Source organism: Microtus pennsylvanicus, chromosome 1 (assembly GCF_037038515.1).
Source record: "Microtus pennsylvanicus isolate mMicPen1 chromosome 1, mMicPen1.hap1, whole genome shotgun sequence".
In the NCBI taxonomy this organism is placed as follows: Eukaryota; Metazoa; Chordata; class Mammalia; order Rodentia; family Cricetidae; genus Microtus; species Microtus pennsylvanicus.
The window spans coordinates 135,577,011-135,600,962 of record NC_134579.1 but is presented as its reverse complement, the minus strand read 5'-3'; the positions used below and the strand labels follow the sequence as shown (position 1 = coordinate 135,600,962).

Sequence of the window (23,952 nt, the reverse complement as noted above, 5' to 3'; positions counted from 1 at the left end):
AAATCTTAAAAATTTTTTTTTGAGGAGCTTGGGATGCAGCTCTGTCGGTAAAGGCCTTGCCCATCACTGAGGAAATCCTGGGTTCCATCCTCAGTACTGAATAGTCTAGATGTAAGGACACACACCCGTAATGTTGGCACTTAGGAGCTGGCAGCAAGCTCACATCATCTCAGCTACATAAGAGCGTAAGGTCAGCATGGGACACACAGGACCCCGTATGGTATAAACAAGAAAAACATACTCTGTCTCTAAAACCAAAGGGAGCAAAGGCCTGTCGGCAAATGGCAAATCAAGTTCCCAGATAGAATCTGGTCGTAGCAGTCACATAAAAAAAGAAACTACATAGTAAATTGTATTTTAAAAGGCCCATTTTATTAAACATACATTTTTTCTTTCAGAATCCCAATTTTTAAAAAAACTTAATCTACTTAAAAAAAACCACATAAATCAAACAAACAAAGAAAGCTACCAGACAGAACTATTAGTGATGCTAAAGGAGGTAATGGGTGGAGAGGCAGAGGGAGCTACTGAGAGGTCAGAAGTCAGGGGATCTAAGTAGCCACAGGACTGAGAAATGCCTCCCTTCCCTCCTTGCCACGGGGAAACAAAGACAAAATTCCCTAATGATCTCACAGATTCAAGCAGTTGCTCTAATTTCCAAAGGCATGTCTGTTCTCCCAGAGTCGGGGCCTTTACAAGACATAGGTGTTCTTCACCAGCTGTTCCTTGTCATCCCCAGTGCTCCAGACGGTACGGAGAGCACGCTCCTGCTTCTTGCGTGCCATACGGATCAGGCAGACCACAGAGGCTCCCAGGAGGAGGATCAGGGCCATCAGGAACAGCCCCACCAGGACCACCGCTAGGAACAAGAGCGGACAGGTAAGACGAGGAGGAACATGGACAGAGAGGGCCATAAGGGTAACCTAGAGTGTACAGTAGCCCAAGTGGACTCAGAAGAGGACCAGACACCGTCCTCAACCTGGGAATCTGGAGAGATCTGGCAGGTAGTTCCCTGCAATGCCACATGTATAGAATGACTTTTGTACGTTATAATTTTATGTTTATGTACGTGTATTTTGCCTACACGTATGTCTAGGCACCAAGTGCCTGAGAAGTCAAGAGAGAGCACTGGATTCCCTGAACTAGCGTGGCAGGTGGTTGTGAGCCACCATGTGGGGCTGTTAGGTTTGGAGGCTAGTGCCCTGCCGGCTCACTTATCTCACCAGCCCTATTCTGGTTATCTGAGACAAGGTCTCAAGTGGCCTTTGAATTCCCTATATAGCTGAGTCTGGCCTTGAACCCCTGAAAGGCAACAGATGATCCCCTGCAGGTGAATCTTGACTGGTGAGGGTGTACCCATCAGTGCTGGGAGGGACCCCAGGGTTCCTAATTGTGGTGAAGTTAAGATGCTTCCTTTCCAGGTGGGGCTCCATCTCAGGCATGTGACTTCCTGTGACATTTACCTGGCTCCCCTCCTGCACTGGCTAGAGGACCTACCTACCTTCTTGGGGCAATGCCCTGCCTAACTCTACCCATAACCAGGCTTTAAGACCTGGGCACCTTTCCAGCCTAGCCCTGAGAACCAGATTCTACTTCTAGAACAAGGCAGACTTGTAGGCCAGGTCTTGGCTCCTCAACAGGGAAAAAGATCAAAAAGAGGCCAAACCAGTTTGGCAGGTCCAGCACAGCTGTACACAGGCTCAGAAAAAGAAGTGAGAAGTACAGGGTTTCCTCCCCAGGCTAGACTGCTTCCTGACAACCCTCATCACCTCTTCATGCCCCATGGCACTGAAGTCCCCTCCAAACCTGCAGTTACCCTCAGGCTGTATATGGACTCCACAGGATAGGCCTGTCTGCCAGACACTCCCTGTGGCCCAAATAGGCAACCCAGAGATTCAGGCTCAGCCTACACTTGTGTAGTGTTTACTCTAGGACAAATGCCCACAAATTCCAAGCTGCTTAGCCACTTTCATGTAGACACAGAACTCTGCCACAAGGATATTCCAGTGAGGAACACATTATAAGCAAGGCAGAAAACAAAGCTGGGCAGAGCCCAGTACGTCCAGGAAGCCAGTGGCAGGGAGAGAAGGATAAGAGGTCTCTTACCTTTTGTTCCAGAGGTCAGAACAGGGTACATCTGTTTGCCTAAAGAGAACACAAAATGCTGAGGTCAGTCCATGCTTAGAGCTGGGACCAAAATGGGTCCCCTCAGCCTCCTGAACACTAGGGCTCTCCCCAGAAGCTCTGGAGGCTCTGAGGCCTAGACATTTTCAGAGTCCTCGTTTTGTGGAGAGGGGCAGGGAAAGGGCCTATCAAGGGCCCGAGGTCCAGGAATGGGGTTGGAAGACTTGCCAGAGCAGCGCTGCATGCACGCCTCCTGGGAGAGGTAGCTGTTCTTGTTGCCCCGGCACCCGCCATAGATGAAGCTTTCACAGGAATTCTTCTCAACGTTATAGTACCAGCGAGGGAAGGCTGCACGACAAGGCCCAGTGACAGCCTTCGGGACACAATATTCTGGAAGCAAGAGCAAGGGAGCCTTAGGAAGACAAATCAACTGGGCCAAGAGGAGCGGAGTCAAGCCTAGAATGCCTAGATGGTCAGCAGACAGAGCATGCCATCTGTGTGGTGAAATGCCTGTGGGTCAGACACAGTCATTCTAGCCCGTAGATACCAATTTATACTTTCTCTCTCTGGTGTATGTGCGAGCGTGTGAGTGCATGAATTTCAGTTGTATACACTGGGGGTGGGGAACTGGTTTCATTTTCAGGCACCTTGTAGACAATCATGACCATACTGTCTACAGTCCACACAGCCCCAGGCACCTTACATGTACTGGGTCGTCCCCTCCTCTGTCCTGGGACCTCCACTTTAACGTGGAAATTACGCACAGGGCGCAGCTCCTATCCACAGCCTTCAGCTGTGGTTAGTTAGAGTCACGGTGCAGGTTAACTCTAGAAGCGCACAGCCCGCTGCCTTCACTCTGCTAGCATATTGATTCCTGCCTGCCACCTGTCATCCCACTTCTAGCTTTATATTACAGCCACCTGGCAAGTTTGGTGGCCCTGCTTAGCAAGTTTCTTCTAGTCAGTCTCAATGCCAACCACATAAATACAAAATTCTTTAAGTTATACCTTCAAAGTTGAAGATCTCGCCAGAGAGGTTCTCAGAATCCTGCTTTCTGGGAGCTGCAACACAAAAGTCTGGTTAGGAGGGACACAGGACAATTGGCCTAACAGGGCTGGGGCTGACTGTAAAGGGCCCAGGGAGTGATCATAGGCAGTGTCACCATTAGAGGGACACTTGTTCCTGGTGTCTTCGGGAGCACAGGACACACTGAAGGAACACTAGAGGTAGGTGGGACTCCTGCCACTTCAGTGGTTACTATGGGAACTAATCTAGCCATGCTCCTGAAGTGATCAAGAAAATAGCTCTGTTCACTTTCTGGGGAAATTTCCTTAAGAGAAAGGCTGGAAGGTAAGAGTTACCATGCAGGGTCCTAAGGTAGCCAACATGGGCCTGGAACAACTGGGAAGTGTTCTGGCCTAACCCCGGCTCCCTGTAAGTCAGGAGAGTCCCAGCAGCCAAACTCCCACATGTGCTCCGGTGTCAGACATGGAGGGCCAGAGCCCAGACTGTGGTGCAAGGGACTGTCCACTGGGGGCTGGGGAATTTTGTCCCCATCAGGGGTACACAGTCCGCCCCCGGCCCTGTGGAAGGGCAGGTCTTGCAGGCCCTGCTGAGCCCCTGGCCTGGGGCCTAACCCCAACGGTACAATCACTAACAGGGACCACTCACCCAGGCTCTTGCCGCAGAGTGCCTTAAGCATAAAAGAGGAGCAGGGTGGCTACTGCCAGCTCTACAAAGCAAACTAACACAAAGCTCTAGATGAAGGACAGCAGAGGAGAGAAGGGTGGGATGCTGAGGACAAAGGACTTCTAGCAGGGGGGGGGGACAGCAACCCCAACGGGGAGCAGAGGACACAGCACAGCAGACAGCTGCTTAGAGGGGAGGCAGTGCCCTCTTGTTGTGGCCCAAGTACACGGTGCTGGTACACTGGAGGCAGAGGTGGAAGCACATTACAATTTCCAGTTCCAGGTGACCCGTCACAGTTACCCTCTGGGTGGCCTTCATCCACCTGGGTCTTTATGAACCTACCACTCAGGACGGAAGAGTCAGCTCCATTTCTGTTTCTGGTCAGACCATCAATGGTGTTCTCTGTGAGGGGACAAAGACCAGGAAAGAAAAGAACTTTCAAGTCAGTCCTATGTGCCACAACCAACCCTCATTCCTCCTTTCTGTGGCGCCCCTGGGGAGGGAGGGCCACAAGCTCTGGCTACTTAGCAATGAGGAACTGGAACTGCCTGAGGAGTCAGCACACACTGAAGCAGAAGGACTTTACGTGGTCAGGGCTCCCAGGGCCACTTAAATTGTTGAACCACGTTCTCTTTCTCAAAGTAGAGTTGGAGTTACGACATTTTTAACATGGATCTTTAAAGTCCTTTTTTTAGTGATACTTTAGGAATTACTAATATATGTATGTATTATGCATGTGTGTGTCATTGTGTACATGTGGAGGTCAGAGGACAACTTTCAGGAGTCAGTTCTCTCCTTCCACCATGTTGGCATGTTGGTCCCTGGATCTAACCCAGGTCTTCAGGCCTTTACCCACTGAGCCATCTCACTGTCCCCATCTGAACACCGATCTTAAGCAAAGAGAGATTCATGGACATGCTTAGGGAAAGGGTAAGATATACCCATGAGTAGGTGTGCTTTTCTCAGAGAGAGTTGCCTCTACATTTTTTTTTGACAGAGAAGATCTTGCTACATTGCCCAGGCTGGTCTCTTAACTCCTGGAGCCACCTGCCTCAGCCTCTCAATTTTGGGTAATACTGTGCCTGCATTAGATGTGATTTTGTCTCCCTCTAGTACATATTGAGATAGTAGTGGCGATGCCTGGGACGGGCCTGGCCTGCTGTCATCCAGCAGTCACCTCATAACCCAGCTCCCCTCAATCTGCCTCCTACCTGTGCCCCTCATCAGGCCACTTTCTGGCAATTTGCTAGAAGGCTTGCCTCTGTAGACTGAAAGCAGGTACAGGGACAGTCCGGTCCCCTGGGAGGTTCTAGTTCCCATTACAAGTTAATAAACTGGCACACACCCTCAATAAAACTGGCAAAGGACTCCAGGGACTAGTGGTTTTGGCGGTTTTCGGCTTGCCTTACAGAGTCCTTCTCAGCACCAAGAGACATACAACCAAATGCCCACCAAGAACTGTGCGGGCCCTTGCATCCAGGGTCAGGTTCTGGACCATGTCCAGGGAGACAGTGAGTGCCTTATGCCCACTGTTCCCTGCCCATGCTCACTTCAACTCTCTTTCTAAGAGGATCACAGCACATCAAAAGGGAGCAAACAACATTCCCCAACTCTTCCCCCTCCACACAGGAGAGGAAAACACAGAAATGACATTTTCTTCACTCAGTTTCCAGATGAACCAGCTACCACCAAAAAGGTGACTGAACTGGCTTGCACCATCTAAAAATCACACCCTAGCTAGGTGTGGTGGCCGGTACCTATAAACTAAAGCACTTAAGAGGCAGAATCAGCAAGATCAGGAGTTTAAGACTTGCTTGGACGACTCAGTAGAACTATGTGTCAAAAGACTAAAGTCAGTTCCTGTCCCCCATCCCTCTAAATTCCCTGGACAAGCAAACTGCCCTTCTTCACCCAGTGCAGCAGACCTGAGGTCACTGCCCAAGGCTACCGCTGAGACCTCCACCTGACCTCAAGATGCCAATCTGATTCCTGAATACATAGCTCAAAGCAAGAGAAGTCAGCAAGTGAGGAGACAGAATTCACAAACATTACTGCTTGAGGAGGCTGACTGTGAGCACTGGAGCTCAACACAAAACCATCACAGCTTCGAGTCACCAGGCAAACCTGCACGCTAGGAAAAGGCTGCACAAAATCTTTGTGGACAGCTCAACCCTAGACTTGGGAGCAGCAGGGAGAGATCAGGACCTGGAGCTCTCTGCCAGACCTTCGGGTTTTATTTGAACTGTAAGGGCTGGGAGGAGGATGGATCTCAGGGAACACACCCACAGTGTTAACTTCTAACATGGCTTTGTGAGCTTTTCAGGTCACTTGTTTTAGGGGTAGAAAAAGAGCCCTTGTGCCCAAGAACAAGGGCCTGTAGGAGTGGATCAGGAGGTCGGGTGGTCGCTTGACTCTACGGTAATAAGTATTGCCTGCTGTAAAATCAGTAAGGCCACGGGACTGCACATTGAGCCTGCTTTTGCTTTTGAATTCCACTCCATCCCAGGTTCTGGGCTGGGTGAAGACCCAGCAGACAGAAGATAGCCACATCCCAATAATGAACTCTAAGCATCAAATTCACCGAACTCCAGTCTTACCAGTGACACCAGCACACTTCGCAAGACATTCCTCCTTGCTCTGGTAGTTATTGCCATTTCCTTCACAGCCTCCATACACAAATAGCTGGCAGGACCCATCAGTGACATTGTACCACCACCTGGGGATGGAAGCCCGGCATTTCCCCACTACCTTCGAAACTCCACAAGACTCTGAAACAAAGCAGAACCCATGTGGGTTGATGGGGGCAATCCTTGTGTCAAAGCACACACACACACACACACACACACATAATCTATAGGAGGAAGTCCAGGGGTCTTCAAGATACTAAAAAGGAGAAGCAAAGTGTTCTGGGCCTATCAGTTCCTCTTGACCTGGTTCCAAAGCCTGTGCTGATGCTGTCTTCCTAATATGGAAAGAAGCACGAAGCCTGGTAACAAAGTACCTGACACAGCTGCAGCTGCAGGTGGCTTCTGTCCTTGATTCCTTCCTTAACAGAGTTGCAGAGGTAAGGGCGTGGCTCACTAGAGCACTTGCTGGACCCTAAATCCAGGCTCTAGATTCCATATACCCTCCCTCAAAGGCAATCAGTATACAAACATCCACACTCAAATCCAAGAAGCTCAGAGACAAGCTTGCTAGCTCTAGTTTCTCATCTCTAAAGGACAACCCAGCTCATGGAACTGGGTTCTAGGGAGTGCTAAGGTTTGCCCCACTCCAATCAAAGGGGAAGATGCCAAGCACAGTATTGACAGTGACATTTGCAGTCACTGTTAGAGGCTGGTCAAAGGGCCACGAACAAGGCATAGGAATCGCTGGAGAATGGAAAGCCACCAGAACCCATTCTTCACAGATCCCATGTCTTCCTCTGCAGTGGCACACTGTCCTCCCCACTCCAATTCAGAGGCCAATCTGATAAATACCCAAGTGACAGCTCTCAAGCTCAGCTGTCCCAGAGCTGAGTATGTGCTCACAGGCTGTCCTTGTTTCTCTCCAGTTTGCTCATGCCAAGTTTATTCCACCCCTGGAGAAAATCTTGGAAAATGCAGAGAGAGGACTTGTGTTTCCGCTGCATCTCTCAAACTGTTATGATGGGCACGGAACCAGATGTTCTCAGAACAATCTACAGACACAACATATTGCTACTGTGCAAAACGAAAACTTCCCCTTCAGCAACTCCCATACATGCCAATAAATCTCAACTAACTAGCAGAAAAGAACAATTCCAAGGCTAGTGAGATGGCTCAGTGGGTAAAAGCAGTTGCTGCACAAGTCTGAAAGCCCCTAAAAGGCCGGATGCAGTGGCACATCATTCCCAGTCTCCTCAGGTACTGGCTTTCATATGGGTGCTGGGCCTCATGCTGTGACTTGAACCATCTCCCCAGCAAAACTCACGGCAGCGGTCTGTAAGCCTAGCCACTTGTAACAAGGTCCAGAGAAATGGAAAGTTCAATGCCAACCCGAGGCAAAATTTAACAAATAAAGGAAGAGCTGGTGACCCCCTCACTTAGTGGTAACACACTTGCCTGGTAAGTCCAAGGCCCAAGGCTATCTCAGTAAGAAAAGAAAAAAAAACCAGCTGGTATACACCTGCAACAGGTGCTTTTGACAGCATGCCAAAGGTCACAAAACACAGGATGGATCAACAATGCCCAGAGTAAACACAGTTTCGATCTGGCCCAACCTACACACTGTCAGGTGGGGGAGGCAACACTGCTAACAATAATACAAAATGACAAGGACCCACAGGACCCAGTCAGAATCCCATGCTGAAAAACAGGAGGGACCCGGTGCTACAAATGTCTGTCTGGCTGAGAGTCCTGTTAGCCACCAACTGTGATTGTGTTGTTGCTTTATGTAGTTTTAGGTACAGTGTGCTAGTGCACACCCATAATCCCAACTCATGAGAGGTAGAGGCAGGAAGATCAGGAAATTAAAGCTAATCTCACTCAGCAACACAGTGAATTCAAGGTTAGCATGGCCACAGAAACTGGAAACAACAAAACCCAAAAAACAAGAACACTGGCAAGATGGTTCAGCACTTGCAGCTCAGTTGGACAGCTTTGTTCAATCTCTGGGGGAAGAAGAACCTACTCCTTGACCTCAAGTGCTACGGCATACTTCTGAGATGGCGCATGTGCACAAATACACACTAACTAGAAATTAAAAACAAAAGTAATCTTCACAATCAAACAGGATCACAAATAACACCCTTTGCTTCCAAACCAGGGCAATGAAGCTTGGAAGAGATCTAAATTCACACAGATTTGCCTAGAGCCCAGATGCAGACAAGGGCTCCTAAGGGCAGTGGAGGGAAAAGCTGAACAGATATCAACAGGCAGTGGGAAAACAAAACAGAGCTACTTGGAAGTCAACATTCCTCTGGCCCTTTATCACAATCTGAGGGCTCGTAGGGCAAATCCCTGCATTAGACGCCTCTGCTCTCAGCTACAGGGTCACTGACAGTGACAAACCACGAGTGCTAGCCAAGGCTCACAGGATGTGGCTGGCAAGCTATTTCTTAATAAGGCTTTGACTCTTAAACCAACGAAAAGGCTGAAAAATGACATAGTTGTGTGTGGTGGCACACACCTTTCGTTCCAGTACTCAGAAGGCAGAGGGAGGCGGATCTCTTGAATTTAAGGCCAGCCTGGTCTACACAGCCAGTGTCAGGCCAGCAGAGAGACCACGACTGTCTGAGTATCTGCAGGTAATCATGAAGGCGTGCCTCCTGTTCTATTTGTTACTCTCTTTTCAGTACTGAGGAAAAGCCCAGGGCCTAGACAAGCACTCTACCCACGAGCTACACTGTGGCCTCACGTTACTGGCACACTCACACATGCCAAGACACAAATGTCTTTAGAACAGGGTCTTGACAAGTAGCCTAAGTTAGTCTCAGGTTCCCAAATGCTGAGATTACAGGCATATCCAACCTAGAATACAAAATTCTTCCTTTTCTTTTTTTAAAATTTATTTATTTATTTATTGTATATGAGTGAACTGTCTTCAGGGACACCAGAAGAGGGAATCAGATCCCATTACAGATGGTTGTGAACATGTGGGTGCTGGGAATTGAACTCAGGACATCTGGAAAAACAGCCAGTGCTCTTAACTACTGAGCCATTTCTCCAGCCCACAAAATTATTTCTATTGCTTCCAAATCCGGTATGAAAACCAGGAAGACTGGGCAGATGTGGTGGTTATCCATTCCTAATTCCAGGGTTTAGGAAGCAAGAGGCAAGGATCACCTCAGACTGGAGCCTAGTTTGGTCTACTGAAACTGAGTTCCAGACCAACCAGAGGAACAGAGTAAGACCCTGTATGTCCGTCTTTTATACCTCCTAACCCTTCTCCCCATGAAAACCAGGAAGGAGCTGAAGGAAACAAACCCTAATTTGGCAGGCATTTAGAACATTAGCTGCTGTAAAATTACAGACTGGTGTCTGGGAATGTTGTCAAAATGAAACTGGTTTCTCTGGTTTTCAGGTCACTAGTTTTATCAAAGACCATCTGCCCATGGCTTCGGTCTACTCTGCCAAATGGGAAGATCCCTTGTTACTTTTTTTTGAGACAGGGTCTCTGTGTAGGTCCCTACCTTCCTGGAACTTTGTCTTCAACTCACAGACTCCTAGGAACTGAGAGCCACCAAGCACCACCTGCTGTCACCTTTTAACAAGGACACAAAGTTCAGTCTGGTTTATAGGCTTCAAAAGACAGACCTAATATTCTTACAAATAAGTAGCTGCAGCTGTGCTCACTGCAATGGAAGTTACTTTCAGAATATCCCAAATAAGCTGAGCAGTACAGACAAGACTAACACCGGTGCATCACTTCTAAGCTTTCTTACTCTGTGGCTCTGGAGACTGAACCTGGGGCCTCATATGTGGCAGGCTAGCACTCTACCAGAGGTATGATCCCAACCCCTTCTCATCTTCCCATCTGTTCTTTCCCAAATGAAGTAACAACTATCCAGATCTTGGTGTTTTTTTAATGAAACAGGGTTTTATGTAACCAAAGTTGGTCTTGATCTTGCTCTATGTAGCTGTGAATGGCTTGGAAGAGTGATCCCCTTGCTGCCTTCCCCTCCCACAAGGCTGGGATTCACCACTATTCCCAGTTCTTTTTCAAGGCACCATCTCACACAGTAGCCCAGGTTGCCTCCCGAGTAATGGGATTAAAGGTATGAGCCACCATCGCCCAGCTCAAATTTACTTTTAAAACACAGAATAATTAATTTCTTAGGATTCTACTATTTGACCCCATTTTGACAGTTCCTACCCAGTTAAGCTTTTTCTCAAAACAAACAGAAATTTTCAAAACAGACTTTCAATGTCTTGTCTCAGCCAATGGACAGTTTACAGGTGTACATGACTACACTCCATGTAACATGAGAATCGAAGGGCACTTTAAACTGAAGTGCGAGATCTACCCAGCCCTATAGACAGCCAGAAAGCCCCAACCATCTGGAGCTCTGTTCTGCCCAGAGCAAAGATCAATATACATTTCTTGTTAGGGTTCACTGGCAAAAATCACAGGAAATAACTGCCTTGGGTTGGTGTGGGGTCATGAAAAGTAATCATATACATGTGATCTTTAATGTCTGTTAAAGTGCCATAATTGTAATCCCAGAATTTAGAAGACAGGAAGTTAATCTGTGTTACACAGCAAGAACCTGTCTCAAAATAAAACAAATTACCAAAACAAATAATTTGGTTACAGATGTACAAACAGATATTTACGTAGCATGCTCCATTTTGTGTGAGATAGGGTCTTCCGAGCAGCCCATGTTGATCCTGGCCTTGCTATGCTGACCTGGACTCAGAGCTTACCCTGCTTCTGTCTCCCAAAGGTGTTGGCACCACCAGCTACATCTTGTTCAACACTGAGAACTGAAGTGCATGTCTTCCCCCAACAACAGAGCTCCTGGTATTCTCATTACACTTCCAATGACACGGACAGGACCCTCGGTCGGCCTTTTCTGGATCTAGAACCACTTCTAATGTTTTAGCCTTTTCTCCTGCAGTGTCCAGACCTGATCTGAGGACGGGCATGGTAGTACACACTCTTAGTCCTCGGACCTAGTACCCAGCACTCGGAAGTCAAAGGCAGGGGGAATCTCTGTTGAGTTCCAGGCCAGCCTTGACTGCACAGTGAATTTCAAAAAGGCAGGGATATACAGTGAAACTGTATCTAAAAAAAAAAAATAAAAGCTCGCACTCTGTGTTTGCTTTACAAACATCTGCTGCCTTCACTCCCCCTGGGGCCCCACAGAAGTAGAAGTAGCACCACCATCCTGGTTCTGGGAAGCCTTTGCAAGCTCTGAGGTGTGGCGCCAGCCTCTGATGGGGTGTCAACAAGGCCAGTTCTCCCACCAGTGTGGAACTTCACTTCCAGGGTCACTACTTTCTCCCGGCTACATTGTTTTTTCTGCAGTTCCCTCTATTGCTCATTCATGTAAACTGTCCCACAGGTTATCACAGGGATGAGGTGGCAGTACAAGTCACATGCTCTGCTGTGCATATTAATATTAGCCAAATGGGGAATGCCGAAAGGCCAGACAACATCAGCAACTCCTCAGGCACCAGTTAACTCGTACAGCCATCTTAGCAGCTGGACCAGCAGCTGGGCCTGCTCTCCATCCCCAGTACTCACAGCTAAAGAACCCTACTGTGGATACTCAGATTACCAAGTAAAACTGGTAACGAAAATTTGGGCATGCGGAAATCTGCCTTTACCACAGGCTTTGTGGATTACACGGTCTCTGGCAATTCCATCACAACGCACAGAAGCGGTCGGTCAGAGACAATGCATGAACGGGTGGCTGTGCTACACAGATGTTGTTCATGTACATCAAAACCTAATTTCATATCATTTCTAAATCACAACAGTGTTCCCTGGATTTCATTCAACTATTTAAAAACAAACTGCTGGGTGTGGAGGCACACACCTGTAAACACAGCAATTGGGGGTGGAGGCTGGCATTTTTACAAGGTGCAATTTAGAGCTGGGAAGACTGGTGACGTGTTCAGTGGGCACTGGCCTTTAAAGTTAAGGACCCAAGTTTGACTCCTAGATCCCACAGTGGAAGGAAGCAACCAACATGTACACCATCATACACACATAAATACGGTAATGAATAAAAATGAAAAAAGATAACACCTGCTACTTCCCCCTTTGCAGAGTGTTTAGAGACTGCTATTCACCACCACGACATGCCCAGACTTTGAAGGTTCACATCCCTCACCATACACATTCCTCGGCAGTGTAGAAAGCGCCTCTGCTCCTCTCATTAAAGCCACCACAACTCTCAAAGGTAAGGACCAAAGGGAATCAGATTGTGAGCTATGAAGATCTTCAGGTGCTGTGAAGCCCACACGCCACACACGTAGGAAAAGCAGACAGAGGGTGCAGTTTTAACCCCAGCACTCAGGAGGCAGAAGCAAGCGGATCTCTGTGAGTTCCAGCCCAGCCAGGGCTATAGAGACCGACCCTGTCTAAAAAAGAAAGTAGGAGTAAAAAAGGAAGAGGAGGGAGAAGGAAAAGAAACTACACAGAACAGGGCCAGCTGTTCCCACACCCACAGAGAGCTCATGCTCACAGATTACAGCAGCTGAAAAGTTCCACTAACACATCTGTTTGTGCCAGTAAAACAACCAAGACACCCAGAGAAGGGAATACTCTGAGCTGTTAAAAGCAGACATGTGTGCGCCAGTGTAGAAAAATGTTCAAGACAGGAATGGACGGCAGAATGTTTTAAGTTAGAGTTTAACAAATGTAGCCCTGGCTGGCCTGGAACTACATAGATCAGGTTGACCTCAAATTCAGAGATCTGCCTGCCTCTGCCTCGTGAGTGCTGGGATTAGGGGGTGCTCATCACCACACTCAAATATCCTTATGATTTAAACTTTCCCTTTTTAATTTAGAAACATACAATACCATGAATAAAAGGGGCACAGTGCTGTACACCTTTAATTCCAGCGCTCAGGAGGCAGAGTTCCCGGTCAGCCAGGGCTACATAGAGAACAATAAAGGAAGGAAAGAAGGGCAGGAAGGAGAAAGGGGAGAAGAGGGGAGGGGAGAGGGCAAGGGTATGGGACATAGCTCTTCCCCACACTTCTCTCACTTATTTTGCAGTACTGGAAATACAATCCAGGTTTTTCTGTACACTAGGCAAGCTTCACTCCCAGCTCTCAATTTTATGAACAGTCCTAGGTTCACATATCAGTTGGAGGTGTAGAGACTCCCAGCTACTGAGCACCTGCACACAGGGGCCTATCATCTGCATCATAAGCCTCTGGTGGTCTCATCTCCTGAAGGCATTACTTTTGCTTTGTTCTGTTTTTCTGGGCTTCTGTGTAGCCCTGGCTTTCCTGGAACTCACAGAGATCCACCTGCCTCTGCCTCCCCAAGTGCTGGGATAAAAGGTGTGCAGCTTTTTGCTTTCTTAAATCTTTTTGTTAGAAATTCATTTATAAGCCAGGCAGTGGTGGTAGTGGTAGCGCATGCTTTTAGTCTCAGCATTTAGGAGGCAGGGGCAGGCAAATTTCTGAGTTTGAGGCCAGCCTGGTCTACAGAGTGAGTTCCAGGACAGCCAGGGCTAAGAGAAACCCTGTTTCAAAAAACAAAACAAGAAAAGAAAGAAATTAACGTATGAAGCCAGGTGGTGGTGGCTCCCAGCACTCGGGAGGCAGAGAAGGCAGCTCTCTGTGAGTTTGAGGCCAACCTGGTAGATAGATAGATAGATAGATAGAGAGAGAGAGAGAGAGAGAGAGAGAGAGAGAGGAGACAGTGCACACACACACACCCCTCTCTCATTTCCCATCGCTCCACTAATTTACACCAGCTGCGGTCCTACTGTCCACACTCTCAGCACTCCTCCACACTAGAGAGCAGAGACCTTATCTGAGAAATACTTGTTATGGAAGGCTGGGATGTAGTGTAGTCATAGAGCAGAGTTCTTGTTTAGCGTGTGCAGGGGTTCAAATCCCAGCCCACAGAAGAGGCTATTTAGGGGTGAGGTGGCTTCATGGCGGAGCAGAGCTCCCTGAGTATTAGGAGCAACTGTAAAACAAGTGTTTGGGGAACATATACTAAATGGAAGATGAACATTCAACTTACTATGTGAATCTAGATGCTTGTCAGAATGAAAAGGGGTTTTTCTCCCTGTTTTTCCTTGACTTGCTGAGATAGTCTCTCCCTGGCTTGTGTCAAACTTGACATCCTTCTACCTTAGCCTCCTGAGTGCTGGAATCACACATCAAAGCCACCATTCCCAGCAAGGATGCTCTTAAAGACTGTCCTGAAAGGGGGGGGGGGAGTGTGAATTTTCCCCATAAGTTGGGCCCACCAAGTGGAAATGTGTGCTTGCCCTCATCTGCAATTAGGCCAATGCCCTAAGACTCACATGGATAGTGGGCGGGGCGGGGGAAAGCCCTATACAAGGAAAATTATTATAATCACACCTCAAATTCAAAGGGCTTATTATAAGCCATATGAGGTACAAAGGAAATGGCCAAAGGGAGTGACACGGTAGGAATCATTAGCAGAAGTACGTAATCCAGATTGCAGAGTACCTGGAGTTGGGAAGGAAGGTGCTCTGGTAAAGCACTAGATGAGAGTGATAGCACACTCATCATGGCTAGCTTCCTGGCCAGCTTCACTAACCTTGTGTTACTTCCTCATTCATATCATGGAGCAGCAACACAAACCCTGCTGCGGGTGGCTGTGAGATGATTCTGTGGGTGAGGGTACTTACCACCAAGCCTGACGACTAGAGTTTAACTCTGAGACTGAGAACCATGTTGGAAGAAAGGTACTGACTCCTACAGGTTGTCTCCTGGCATGCATGCAAATGTGAGCACAGACACACCTACATCCACAAAAATTTCAAAAATTTAATGAGGGGCTGGAGAGATGGCTCAGTGGTCAAGAGCACTGGTTGCTTTTCTCTAGGACCAAGGTCTGATTCTCAGTACCCACATGATAGCTCATAACCATCTGTAACTCTAGTTCCAGAGGATCAGATACCACTTGCTAGCCTCAACAGCATACACCTGCACAGACCTGCATGCAGACAAAACACCCATCCACATAAACTAGATAAAAACGTAAAAGTTTAAGTCTAATGGAAGAATGAACTTCTAAAGCAGCACTTAGATTGAATGTAAGCCTCATACTTGCCAAGCAAGGGCTCCACCACTGAGTCACACCCCAGCTCTTATTAGGCTCTATTTGAAGGAAGGGCCTCGCAAAGCTGTCCAGATTGGCCTCAAGCTACTCTGCAGCCAAGGCTTTAGAGCTTTCAATTCTTCTGCCTCTGTCTGCCAGGTAGCTGGGGTTACAGCCCTGCACCATCAGGCCTGGAGAATAAGCCCACCTTCTCTGGCTGAAGCCTGGCCAGACATAGCAGCATGAGCCTAGACTGCAATGACGTGGCCAAGGCAAAAGAGCTGCTTCACCTTACTAGTTCAAAGCCAGCATAGGCAACACAGTGAAACATGAGACCAAAACCCCAAGCCCAGGTTTCAGAAGCTCTGAGTATAAAACAGAGGCCTGCCTATGAAAGCGCCCCGTCCTCTGTGTTGCTGTGAACACTGTAAATGTCACTAGTAGGGCCTGTCTGTGTGATTGACACTGGTTTTGGACCTAGTAGGTATCAGTGTTTCTTGGCAAGTTTATATGCAAGCACTGGCCTGTGACTTTCCTTCAGACTTAGTTTCTGGCTGTGGAACACCATTAATCTTTCATTCCTTGATTTGAGACTAGGTCTCATGTAATGCAGGCTAGCCTTGAAGTCAACTGCTATGTAGTAGAGGGTAACCGTCAATTCTTTCTGCTCTCCCACCCTCACTGCCCAGAGTGCTGGAATTACAGACTAGAGCGCCATAGAGCTGGTTTATAGGCATTATGGATGATGGAACCCAGGGCTTCAAGCATTTGAGGCAAGCACCCTACGAACTGAGCTGAACCCACCCCCAGCCCCATACCATTAATCTCGAGGCTATCTTGACAAAGTAGAAAGTCAGTTAGCTTCCTCTTCATAGACTCTCAAGATGCATCCTGCTGCCTTGCTCATTCACTGCAGCAAAGCAAAGCGAAGCGAGGTTCTCCTGATACAGCATGGAGAACTCAGATTCAAGGATTTAGTTATAAATGCTTAAAATAAGCCAGGTGCAGCAGTGAGACTCTGGAACACTCGGGGGCCAAGGCAGGACTCCTGCTATTTGGCAATAAATAAATAAGGAGTAGCCACTCTGTGAAGACGGACTAACCACACACTGACACTGCAGAAATGAGAATGAAGCGCAGGCTTCACTGAAACTCAACAAAGCAGCTGCTGACAGGGAAAGATAAGGCAAAACAGCCTCAGGCCAAACAGGACCAGGCCATAGGTAGCACCACTGTCCCCTTGGATTTCTTATGTGACAACAGTGATGTCTCCAGTGGCCTGGTCCCTCCTCTGCACCAGGACACTTTGAAACTGGAGTGCAGCTAAGGAGTCAAGAGGCAGAGAGCGGGAAGCTGCAGAAGTAAGAAACCTAGACTTCAGCTACTTTCTGACCCTTCTGCCTCTGTTTCCTGAGACGGAGCACAGGTCTGTATCACCACACTGGCTAGGTAAAAAGACTTTCAACAGTCTTCAGGAAAGCAAGAGATACTGGACAAGACGATGCTTAGGGTTGTTTTGCTAAAAACATTCTTGTCTATTGAGACTCAACGTATGTCAGGCTAGCCTGGTACTCCATGTAGTCGAGGATAACCTTCTTGAACTCCTGATCTGCCTTTACCATGCCTGGCCTTGTGCTGTTTTGTTTTAAGGGGGGGTGGGGGCTAGTCTAGATAGAACTTTTGGGCCCAAGCGATCCTCTTGCCTCAGTCTCCCAAAAACAGTGTTTTAATCCTGAAGTTCTGAGGTTGACATATACTTTATACTCATTCTTTTTTCTATGTAGCCTTGGCAGAGCAAACAGGCCTCCAGGTCTCAGAGTTACCTGCCTCTGCCTCCTAAGTGCTGAGAGTAAAGGCATGTGCCATGGCACCTGGCTCCTTGCCTTACTTTTGGTTAGCTTCTATTTCCAGGACAAACCTACTAACTGCTTATCTCCCCAGGGTCTTGGTGTCAGGAATGTGTCAAAATTAGGAGTAATTCAGAAGTTTTAAATAATCCCTCAGTGGTTATGAGAAAAGGACATTTATAATGACAAATTCAACTTAAATTACAAGGGTTATAAAATTTTGGTGTTGTGGACATGAGATTTTTGACCTTTTAGATCTATTTAGCTGTAAAGGTTTACATTTCATAAACGATAGCCCAATGTAAACAACCACTCATACCCACACTGTTACTTCATAGTCATCACTGAGACGGACTAGGAATTCTGCCCTTGACCTTCATCCACAGCAGACCTCCATATCCCAACAGAAAACCTTGCACGGAAATAAATCATCTCTTTCCTCGCTGTAGCACATACCTAAGTTTCTGTGTGTGCATCACGCTTGTGTGTAGTAGCCAGAGCTCAAGCAGATGTGCTCCTTAACTGCCTTCAATTTTCTTTTTTTTTTTTTGGGGGGGGGGGGGACTATCTAGCTCTGACCTGCCAGGAACTGCGCGCGTAGGTGAGACTGGCCTTGAGCTCAGAGATCCAGCTGCTTCTGCTTCCCAGTGTTGGGATTAGAAGTATAGATTACCATGCTCAGCTCTTCCACCTTATATCCTGAGACAGAGTCTCTCACTAACTCACCTAGTCTGGCCGCTTTGCCAGTGCTCAGACCACAGGCCGACCCTACAATACCTGGCATCTTACATGCGTGCTGGGGGCAGCAAGCTCTTTACTGACTCAGCTGTCTCCTAGTCTGTTTTGGTCAGTGTTCTATTTGAAAAGCTACACTGGTGTCTGGCATTTAGTTGGTACTTAGCAAGTATATGTTGGCTAAATTAATAAGCATTTCAAAGAGCCTTGTCCACTGGCAGGACAACCACCTCTTCAATGTGTCCAGCTGATACCAAGTCCAGATGCTCTTCAGCTCCTAAGCTGGTATGCTGAGCATCAGGGTCAGAACCATACATGTGAGCAAGGAAAGGAAAGAACCAGGGACTAATGGCATGCTCCAGGGCCTGGTGGAAAAGCACGCCTTGCAGTTTAGGTGCTGGAAGCCATCACTAACCCAGGAAGCTAATGGAAACCAATGCTAGCTTGAAAGTCAGCGGAGGCTTTGGAATGAACATTGCTGGGCTCAGCTCCAATGGAAATTCCCAAGAACCATCAACAAAGAAGCCAGATCAAGCAACCATTAACAGCTGATGCCCGAGGTGCAGCTAACAGTTACTGGCAACAAGAACTGAACATAAGTGATGGCTCTAAAAGGAATTTCCAACTTGGGAAAACTGCTATCTGACCTCGTAAGAATGATCAAAATTACATTACTTCAGTCAAGGTAGGTGGCACAAGTTTGTAATCCCAGCTATTCAGGAAGCTGAGGTAAAAGATCCCAAGTGCAAGGTTCACTTTGGCTACAGAATGAATTCAGGGCCAACCCAGGCAACTTGGAGTCTGCCTCAAATAAAAAAGCAGCCAGGCATGATGACACATAGTTATAATCCCAACACTTGAAAAGCAGAGCCAGAACATCAGTTCAAGGTCACCTCAGCTATGTATGCGAGGCCAACCTAGGCCATATAAGACACAGCTTCAAAATAACAAACAGAAATTTATAAAGTACACAAAGTGCTTGCCTGGCATAGGTGAGACCATAGTTAAACCGCCCTTAAAAAAAAAAAATTCAGGGCCCATTAAGTATCAGCATTATTACCTAAGGCCTAAGGAAGAAAGCATTTGGTAAAGCGGCTTCTCCTCTTTTTGGAAGTAGCATGCTCCTCAATAACCCTCAGGGGTAACTACTTCCTTTACTAAAGAGAGTGCAGTCCTGAGATGCAGCCACACCCCAAGGCGTACAGAGCAGTCAGGTAACTGAAGGGAAGAAGCTATCAGACCTGGAAGTGTCCTATTTCACAAAGGTTCCTGGCTTTGGCCCATGGGTGTCATTGGAAACACAGGCCTGTATTTGGCTCAGGTCCTATCAGACCATCATACTTACAGGCAATGCCCCCAAGTAAAGATGTTAACATTAGAAATCATACAATGATCTTTGGTTGTGAAGGTCTCCTCTGTCTCCATGGCAGACTGAGACTGCTCCTGAATGCTGGACAGAAACACCAGATGCAGAATCGGCTTCCCCCTGCTCATCTAAGTCACCAACTTTTGCAAGGGCAGATCAGAGAACGTCAACCATGCACATACATTGATCTCCACGCACAGCCCTCAACAGCCTGCTCAGTCCCTACCTCCATCCAACTCCTGTACCCTTTCATTTCCTCAGTCTCTTTCCTGAACCTTTAAAAAAATTAAGCCAGAGCCAGGCAGTGGTGGCGCACGCCTTTAATCCCAGCAGAGGCAGGCGGATCTCTGTGAGTTCGAGGCCAGCCTGGTCTAGTTCCAGCTAGTTCCAGGACAGGAACCAAAAGCTACGGAGAAACCCTGTCTCAAAAAATCAAAAAAAAAAAAAAAATTAAGCCAGTCGATTGTGGTGGTGCATACTTTTAATCCCAGCAGAAGTAGGTAGATCTGAGTTCTTGGTCAGCCTGGTCTACAGAGTGAGTTTCAGACAGACAGTCAGGAATATATGGAGAACCCCAAATTCAAAAAACAAACAGAAAGAATAAATTTAATTTAAAAAGTATTTTATATGTATCAGCATTTTGCCTGCCTGCATATCTATGCACCATGTGCACGCCTGATGCCTGAGGAAATCAAAGAGGGCATCAGAGCTGGGGTTATGAATGGCTGACCGTCATGTGGTCACTGGAAACTCAACTGATCCTCTACAAGAACACCAAGCCATCGCTCCACTCCCCTTTGAGCCTTCAGGATACCGTTCTCTAACCAGAATCTAGCCCTGCTTCCAGACCATTCTCTCTCCACGCTCCCCAAACCTCTTGTGGCAAAAAATATCTGTCATCAGAGTAGAAGGCTGTGCCATCTGCTGACCCAGGTCCTCCCTTCTCCATAATCCTTCCCTGGGGCTCACTGCCTCAGGTGGTTCTGACTTGTAGGGGATTTCCAGCCAGACAAATGAGCCTTGTCCTGTCTGTCCTCCAAGGACCCAGTCCCCCACACCACTCTCTAATGCTAACATATGTTTCTTCAGAACCACAGTTTTAACACCTATTCCAACTAGCTTTCTAGGTCTTTCCTTCCAGAACCTCAACTCTTGACAACCTGTTTGCCCTACCGACCACCTGTCCACTGTCCCTCAGCCACTGGCGTAGATAAAATTCTATGAACAGCCTTTTATAATCACTCCTGTCCACATCCCTCCACTTCCCTTTGTTGGCACTGTGCAGCTGAATGTGCCAGAGAAACCCCTCACCTGAGTACAGGATTTTGCTTGCTGAGAAAAAACAAAGCAAACAGAAGGGATCCCCCCACACACACACAATCAGAACTGCCTGCTGCCTCAGATCAAGCTGTTGAAAGCTTTTAAACAAACAGCACTTGAGATAAGAGGGCAGTAGTTCACCCGACAGTCGTACTTCAGAAAGGTCAGCAGGTCTGGCCAGCTGCGACAGACAGGCCAATGGGAACAGGAAAAGACTGTTCAACAGGACACAGCCTCATCAGTTACCACGCTGTAACCTTCCGAAGGCCTGTGGAGGCACCACCACCTCAGGCTGGCTCCAGGCTTAGAGGACATGCAGAAATATAGACAAGGTGTATAACCATAAGCAGATGTAGTCTCGGGCCAGGTACCTACAGGTACAAGAAGACAGTAATGCCTTCATTTGAAAAGGCCTGACCAGCAGCTGCATCCTGACTCTGCATCTAGAGCTCTGACTCTCCACGCTGGCCCTAGTCAGTCCTAACTTTTTTTTTTTCGGTTCTCGACACAGGAATAAACCATTCCTCAGAAGGTACCACAAGGAAAAGCCAGACTGCCACACTTCCTGCTTTCTCTTTTATTCTATAGGTTGACCAGAAGACCTTGGGCCACGTGATTGCTGTCCACTTCTCCCTCGCTCTTCCTCTTCCTCACTTCTGATCCAGCCTTAGGAACAGTCTTTTCTTTGATCACAACCAAGTTTACTTTTGACCAAGGTTTTTTCCTCTTCCTTTCTTTTTGCTTTTTCTTTTTTAGTTTTTTGAGACAGGGTTTCTCTGTAGCTTTGGAGCCTGTCCTGGAACTAGCTCTTGTAGACCAGGTTGGCCTCAAACTCACAGAGATCCGCCTGTCTCTGCCTCCCGAGTGCTGGGATTAAAGGCGAGTGCCACCATCACCCAATCAAAGTTTTTGTTCTCCACTACTCCCATAGGACATTGGTCCCAAGGTGTTGGTACAGTTGCCAACTCCTCATTCTTTCAGTTAGGATGCAGACACCTTCCTAGCTAGATGCCCCTCGCCTTCTGTCACCCGTTCCCACCCGTCTGTAATTGCCACTCGGCCATTTAATCTTTGGAAAGTTCAGCATTTCAGGGTTTGCTCGTGGTCTCTCCCACTGGAATCCAAGCTCTGTGAATGAAGGCAGCCGTCTTGTCTGAATCAACTCGTATCACCAGGGCTAGCACTGCCTCCTCACCAACACTCTGCCGGCCCTCAACGAGTTTACTGAATCAATGAATTCTTCCAACAGAGATCCTTTCAAAGCTGGCTATGCTTGTCTGACGCATTAAAGCACTAACACATGAAGAGGCCATCCCCAGCTGCTGAATGCCAATATCAACACTCTCGTACCAACCGGGTGCTCCTGCCCTGGCTGGCACCTTGGCAAAGCTCCTCCCTTCTGCCACTGCTTCTTTACTTCGGGCATCACTCGAAAGGCTGTTGCCCTACACCCTAACAACAGGTGTCCTGGGAGAGGCTTCCCTGTACCCAAAGCCGCCAACAGGTCAGCCAAACAAACCCCACCCTCTGAGGTCTAGCTGCCCCCCCCCTCCCCGTGGACTTTCTTTGGCCCTCGAATTTCCGCTTAGTTGAGCGTCTCATTCACTTCCTGCCCCAGGAGAGTCCAGTGCCACGCCTTTCTGGATCGCCTTTCTGGATCAATACCCCTTCCCAAGGGACACTTTGCGTTACCCTTACACCTCGGCGTTCGCTGTTCGCTCCGACTTGTCCCCAGCCTTTCCACCCCTCCGAGACCAGCAGGTCTGGCTGCTCCCCCCGCACACCGTCCCCGTCCCCCAGGAGCCTGCGATTCCTCGGCGCCAGGTCCCCGCTTGAACCCGCGCAGCCGCGGCCTCCTCCACCCCCTCCTCCGGGATCCTCGCAGGGCCCTCACCGTGAAAGTCCAGGTCTCTGCCGGCCGCCTCGGCCCCGGAGAGGAGCAGCGAAGCTAAGAGGGCGAGGAGCGCCCGGCCCCGCCGCTGCCCACACAGCTGCGCCATGACCTGCTGTTCGCGCCGCGCGCCAGGCCTCGAGCCACCGACCGTTTGGGGGATTCTCACCAGCAGGTGCGGGAAGCCCTCGGCCGCGCACGCGCTCTGGAGGTCCGCGAGCTCAGGTGCGGCTGCGCCCGCAGGGGTGTGGGGGGCAGACCGCGAGGCGCCCGGCTCCCAGGAAGCTCCCCTTTTCGGGATTTTGTCGCGTACGACGCCTTAGTCGGCTCCCAACACGCCCCTGGACGCCGCGCGACACTCGGCGACTCTCTCCCCCGACTTAGGGCTCCACACCACCAGGCGCCAGGGGGTCGCTACTGAGAATGGCGGACGCTGAGAAGTTAGGGACGGTGGAGCCCAGGCTGGGGGTGGAGCGCACCTGGCGGGGCGGGGCGGAGCGGACTCGGCGCAGGCGCGGAGGGCGGGCACCTGCGCCTCCGCTCTCGCCCTCCTTTACCTGGGACAGCCCCCAGCTCCTGGAAGGGGGGCGTGGTCACTAGCCACGCCCCCAGCCGGCCCTAGCTGGAGGAGCGGTGCTGCGAGGCGCTCTTATCCTTCCTCGTGGGTTTTGGCCACGAGCCCATTGTGCCTTCGCTCGCTTTTGCGCTGGGACTAGGGCAAGTGACACACATTTTGGGAGAAAACGGGTTTTCTGGCCGCCTTACTTTCGCCTTCCTTAGGGGTTAGGGATTTATCCTGCCTAAGTCAAAGCTCATTGAGCCATGACCAAATGTCCCGAACTCAGAAGTGACCACACCAGACTGGCCTGTATGTCGTCAGATAGGAGCAGCCTGGAGTAGTGATGCGGAAGCAGAGGGAAGAGTGATCAGGAATGCGATGGGGAAATCCAAGGGTTGAGTGAGCGGGGGTAGGTGAAAACCATTGCGTAAGGACCCGACCACACAGGTTTCCTATTTAGCACGACGGCCAGCCAGGCAGGGGACTGCCTGGAAAAGGTGACAAGTCCCTAAAACAACAGGTTTCCCTGAACTCTGTACAGGAGGACAAATACAATTATACAGAGATCGTAGGGTGAAGATCAGAACCTAAGATAGGATGAACAGACCTAAAGGGGTGTGGGCAGAGGAGACCCACGAACCACCACCTCAGAACCATGGAGGGTTTCTGAGAAGAGGGGCCGTATAAGTTGAATGAA

The 23,952-nt window shown here is 48.7% G+C and overlaps 1 protein-coding gene and 1 long non-coding RNA gene across 2 annotated transcripts in view; one reads left to right on the top strand and one right to left on the bottom strand.

The window, feature by feature from the left end:
- The window catches only part of LOC142857753 (uncharacterized), an 88,851-nt gene that overhangs the window by 52,465 nt on the left and 12,434 nt on the right, over positions 1-23,952 (top strand). The gene's annotated exons all lie outside the window — the stretch shown is intronic.
- On the bottom strand, positions 351-23,176 carry Spint2 (serine peptidase inhibitor, Kunitz type 2). Its single transcript, XM_075986167.1, has 7 exons — positions 22,700-23,176; positions 6,411-6,581; positions 4,156-4,215; positions 3,132-3,185; positions 2,353-2,514; positions 2,107-2,145; positions 351-859 (listed from the first exon to the last, which is right to left on the bottom strand). Exons 1-7 carry the CDS (start codon positions 22,803-22,805, stop codon positions 693-695), a joined length of 759 nt encoding a protein of 252 aa, XP_075842282.1. The 5' UTR covers positions 22,806-23,176; the 3' UTR covers positions 351-692.

What these genes read in the sequence shown, in the direction of transcription:
- Spint2 (XM_075986167.1), bottom strand. Translation starts at nt 22,805, where the DNA reads ATGGCGCAGCTGTGTGGGCAGCGGCGGGGCCGGGCGCTCCTCGCCCTC. An exon ending in GAAGTGTGCTGGTGTCACTG is followed by an intron (nt 4,216 to 6,410) that starts GTAAGACTGGAG and finishes GTCCCCTCACAG; the next exon opens with AGAACACCATTGATGGTCTG. An exon ending in TCTGACCTCTGGAACAAAAG is followed by an intron (nt 860 to 2,106) that starts GTAAGAGACCTC and finishes TCTTGTTCCTAG; the next exon opens with CGGTGGTCCTGGTGGGGCTG.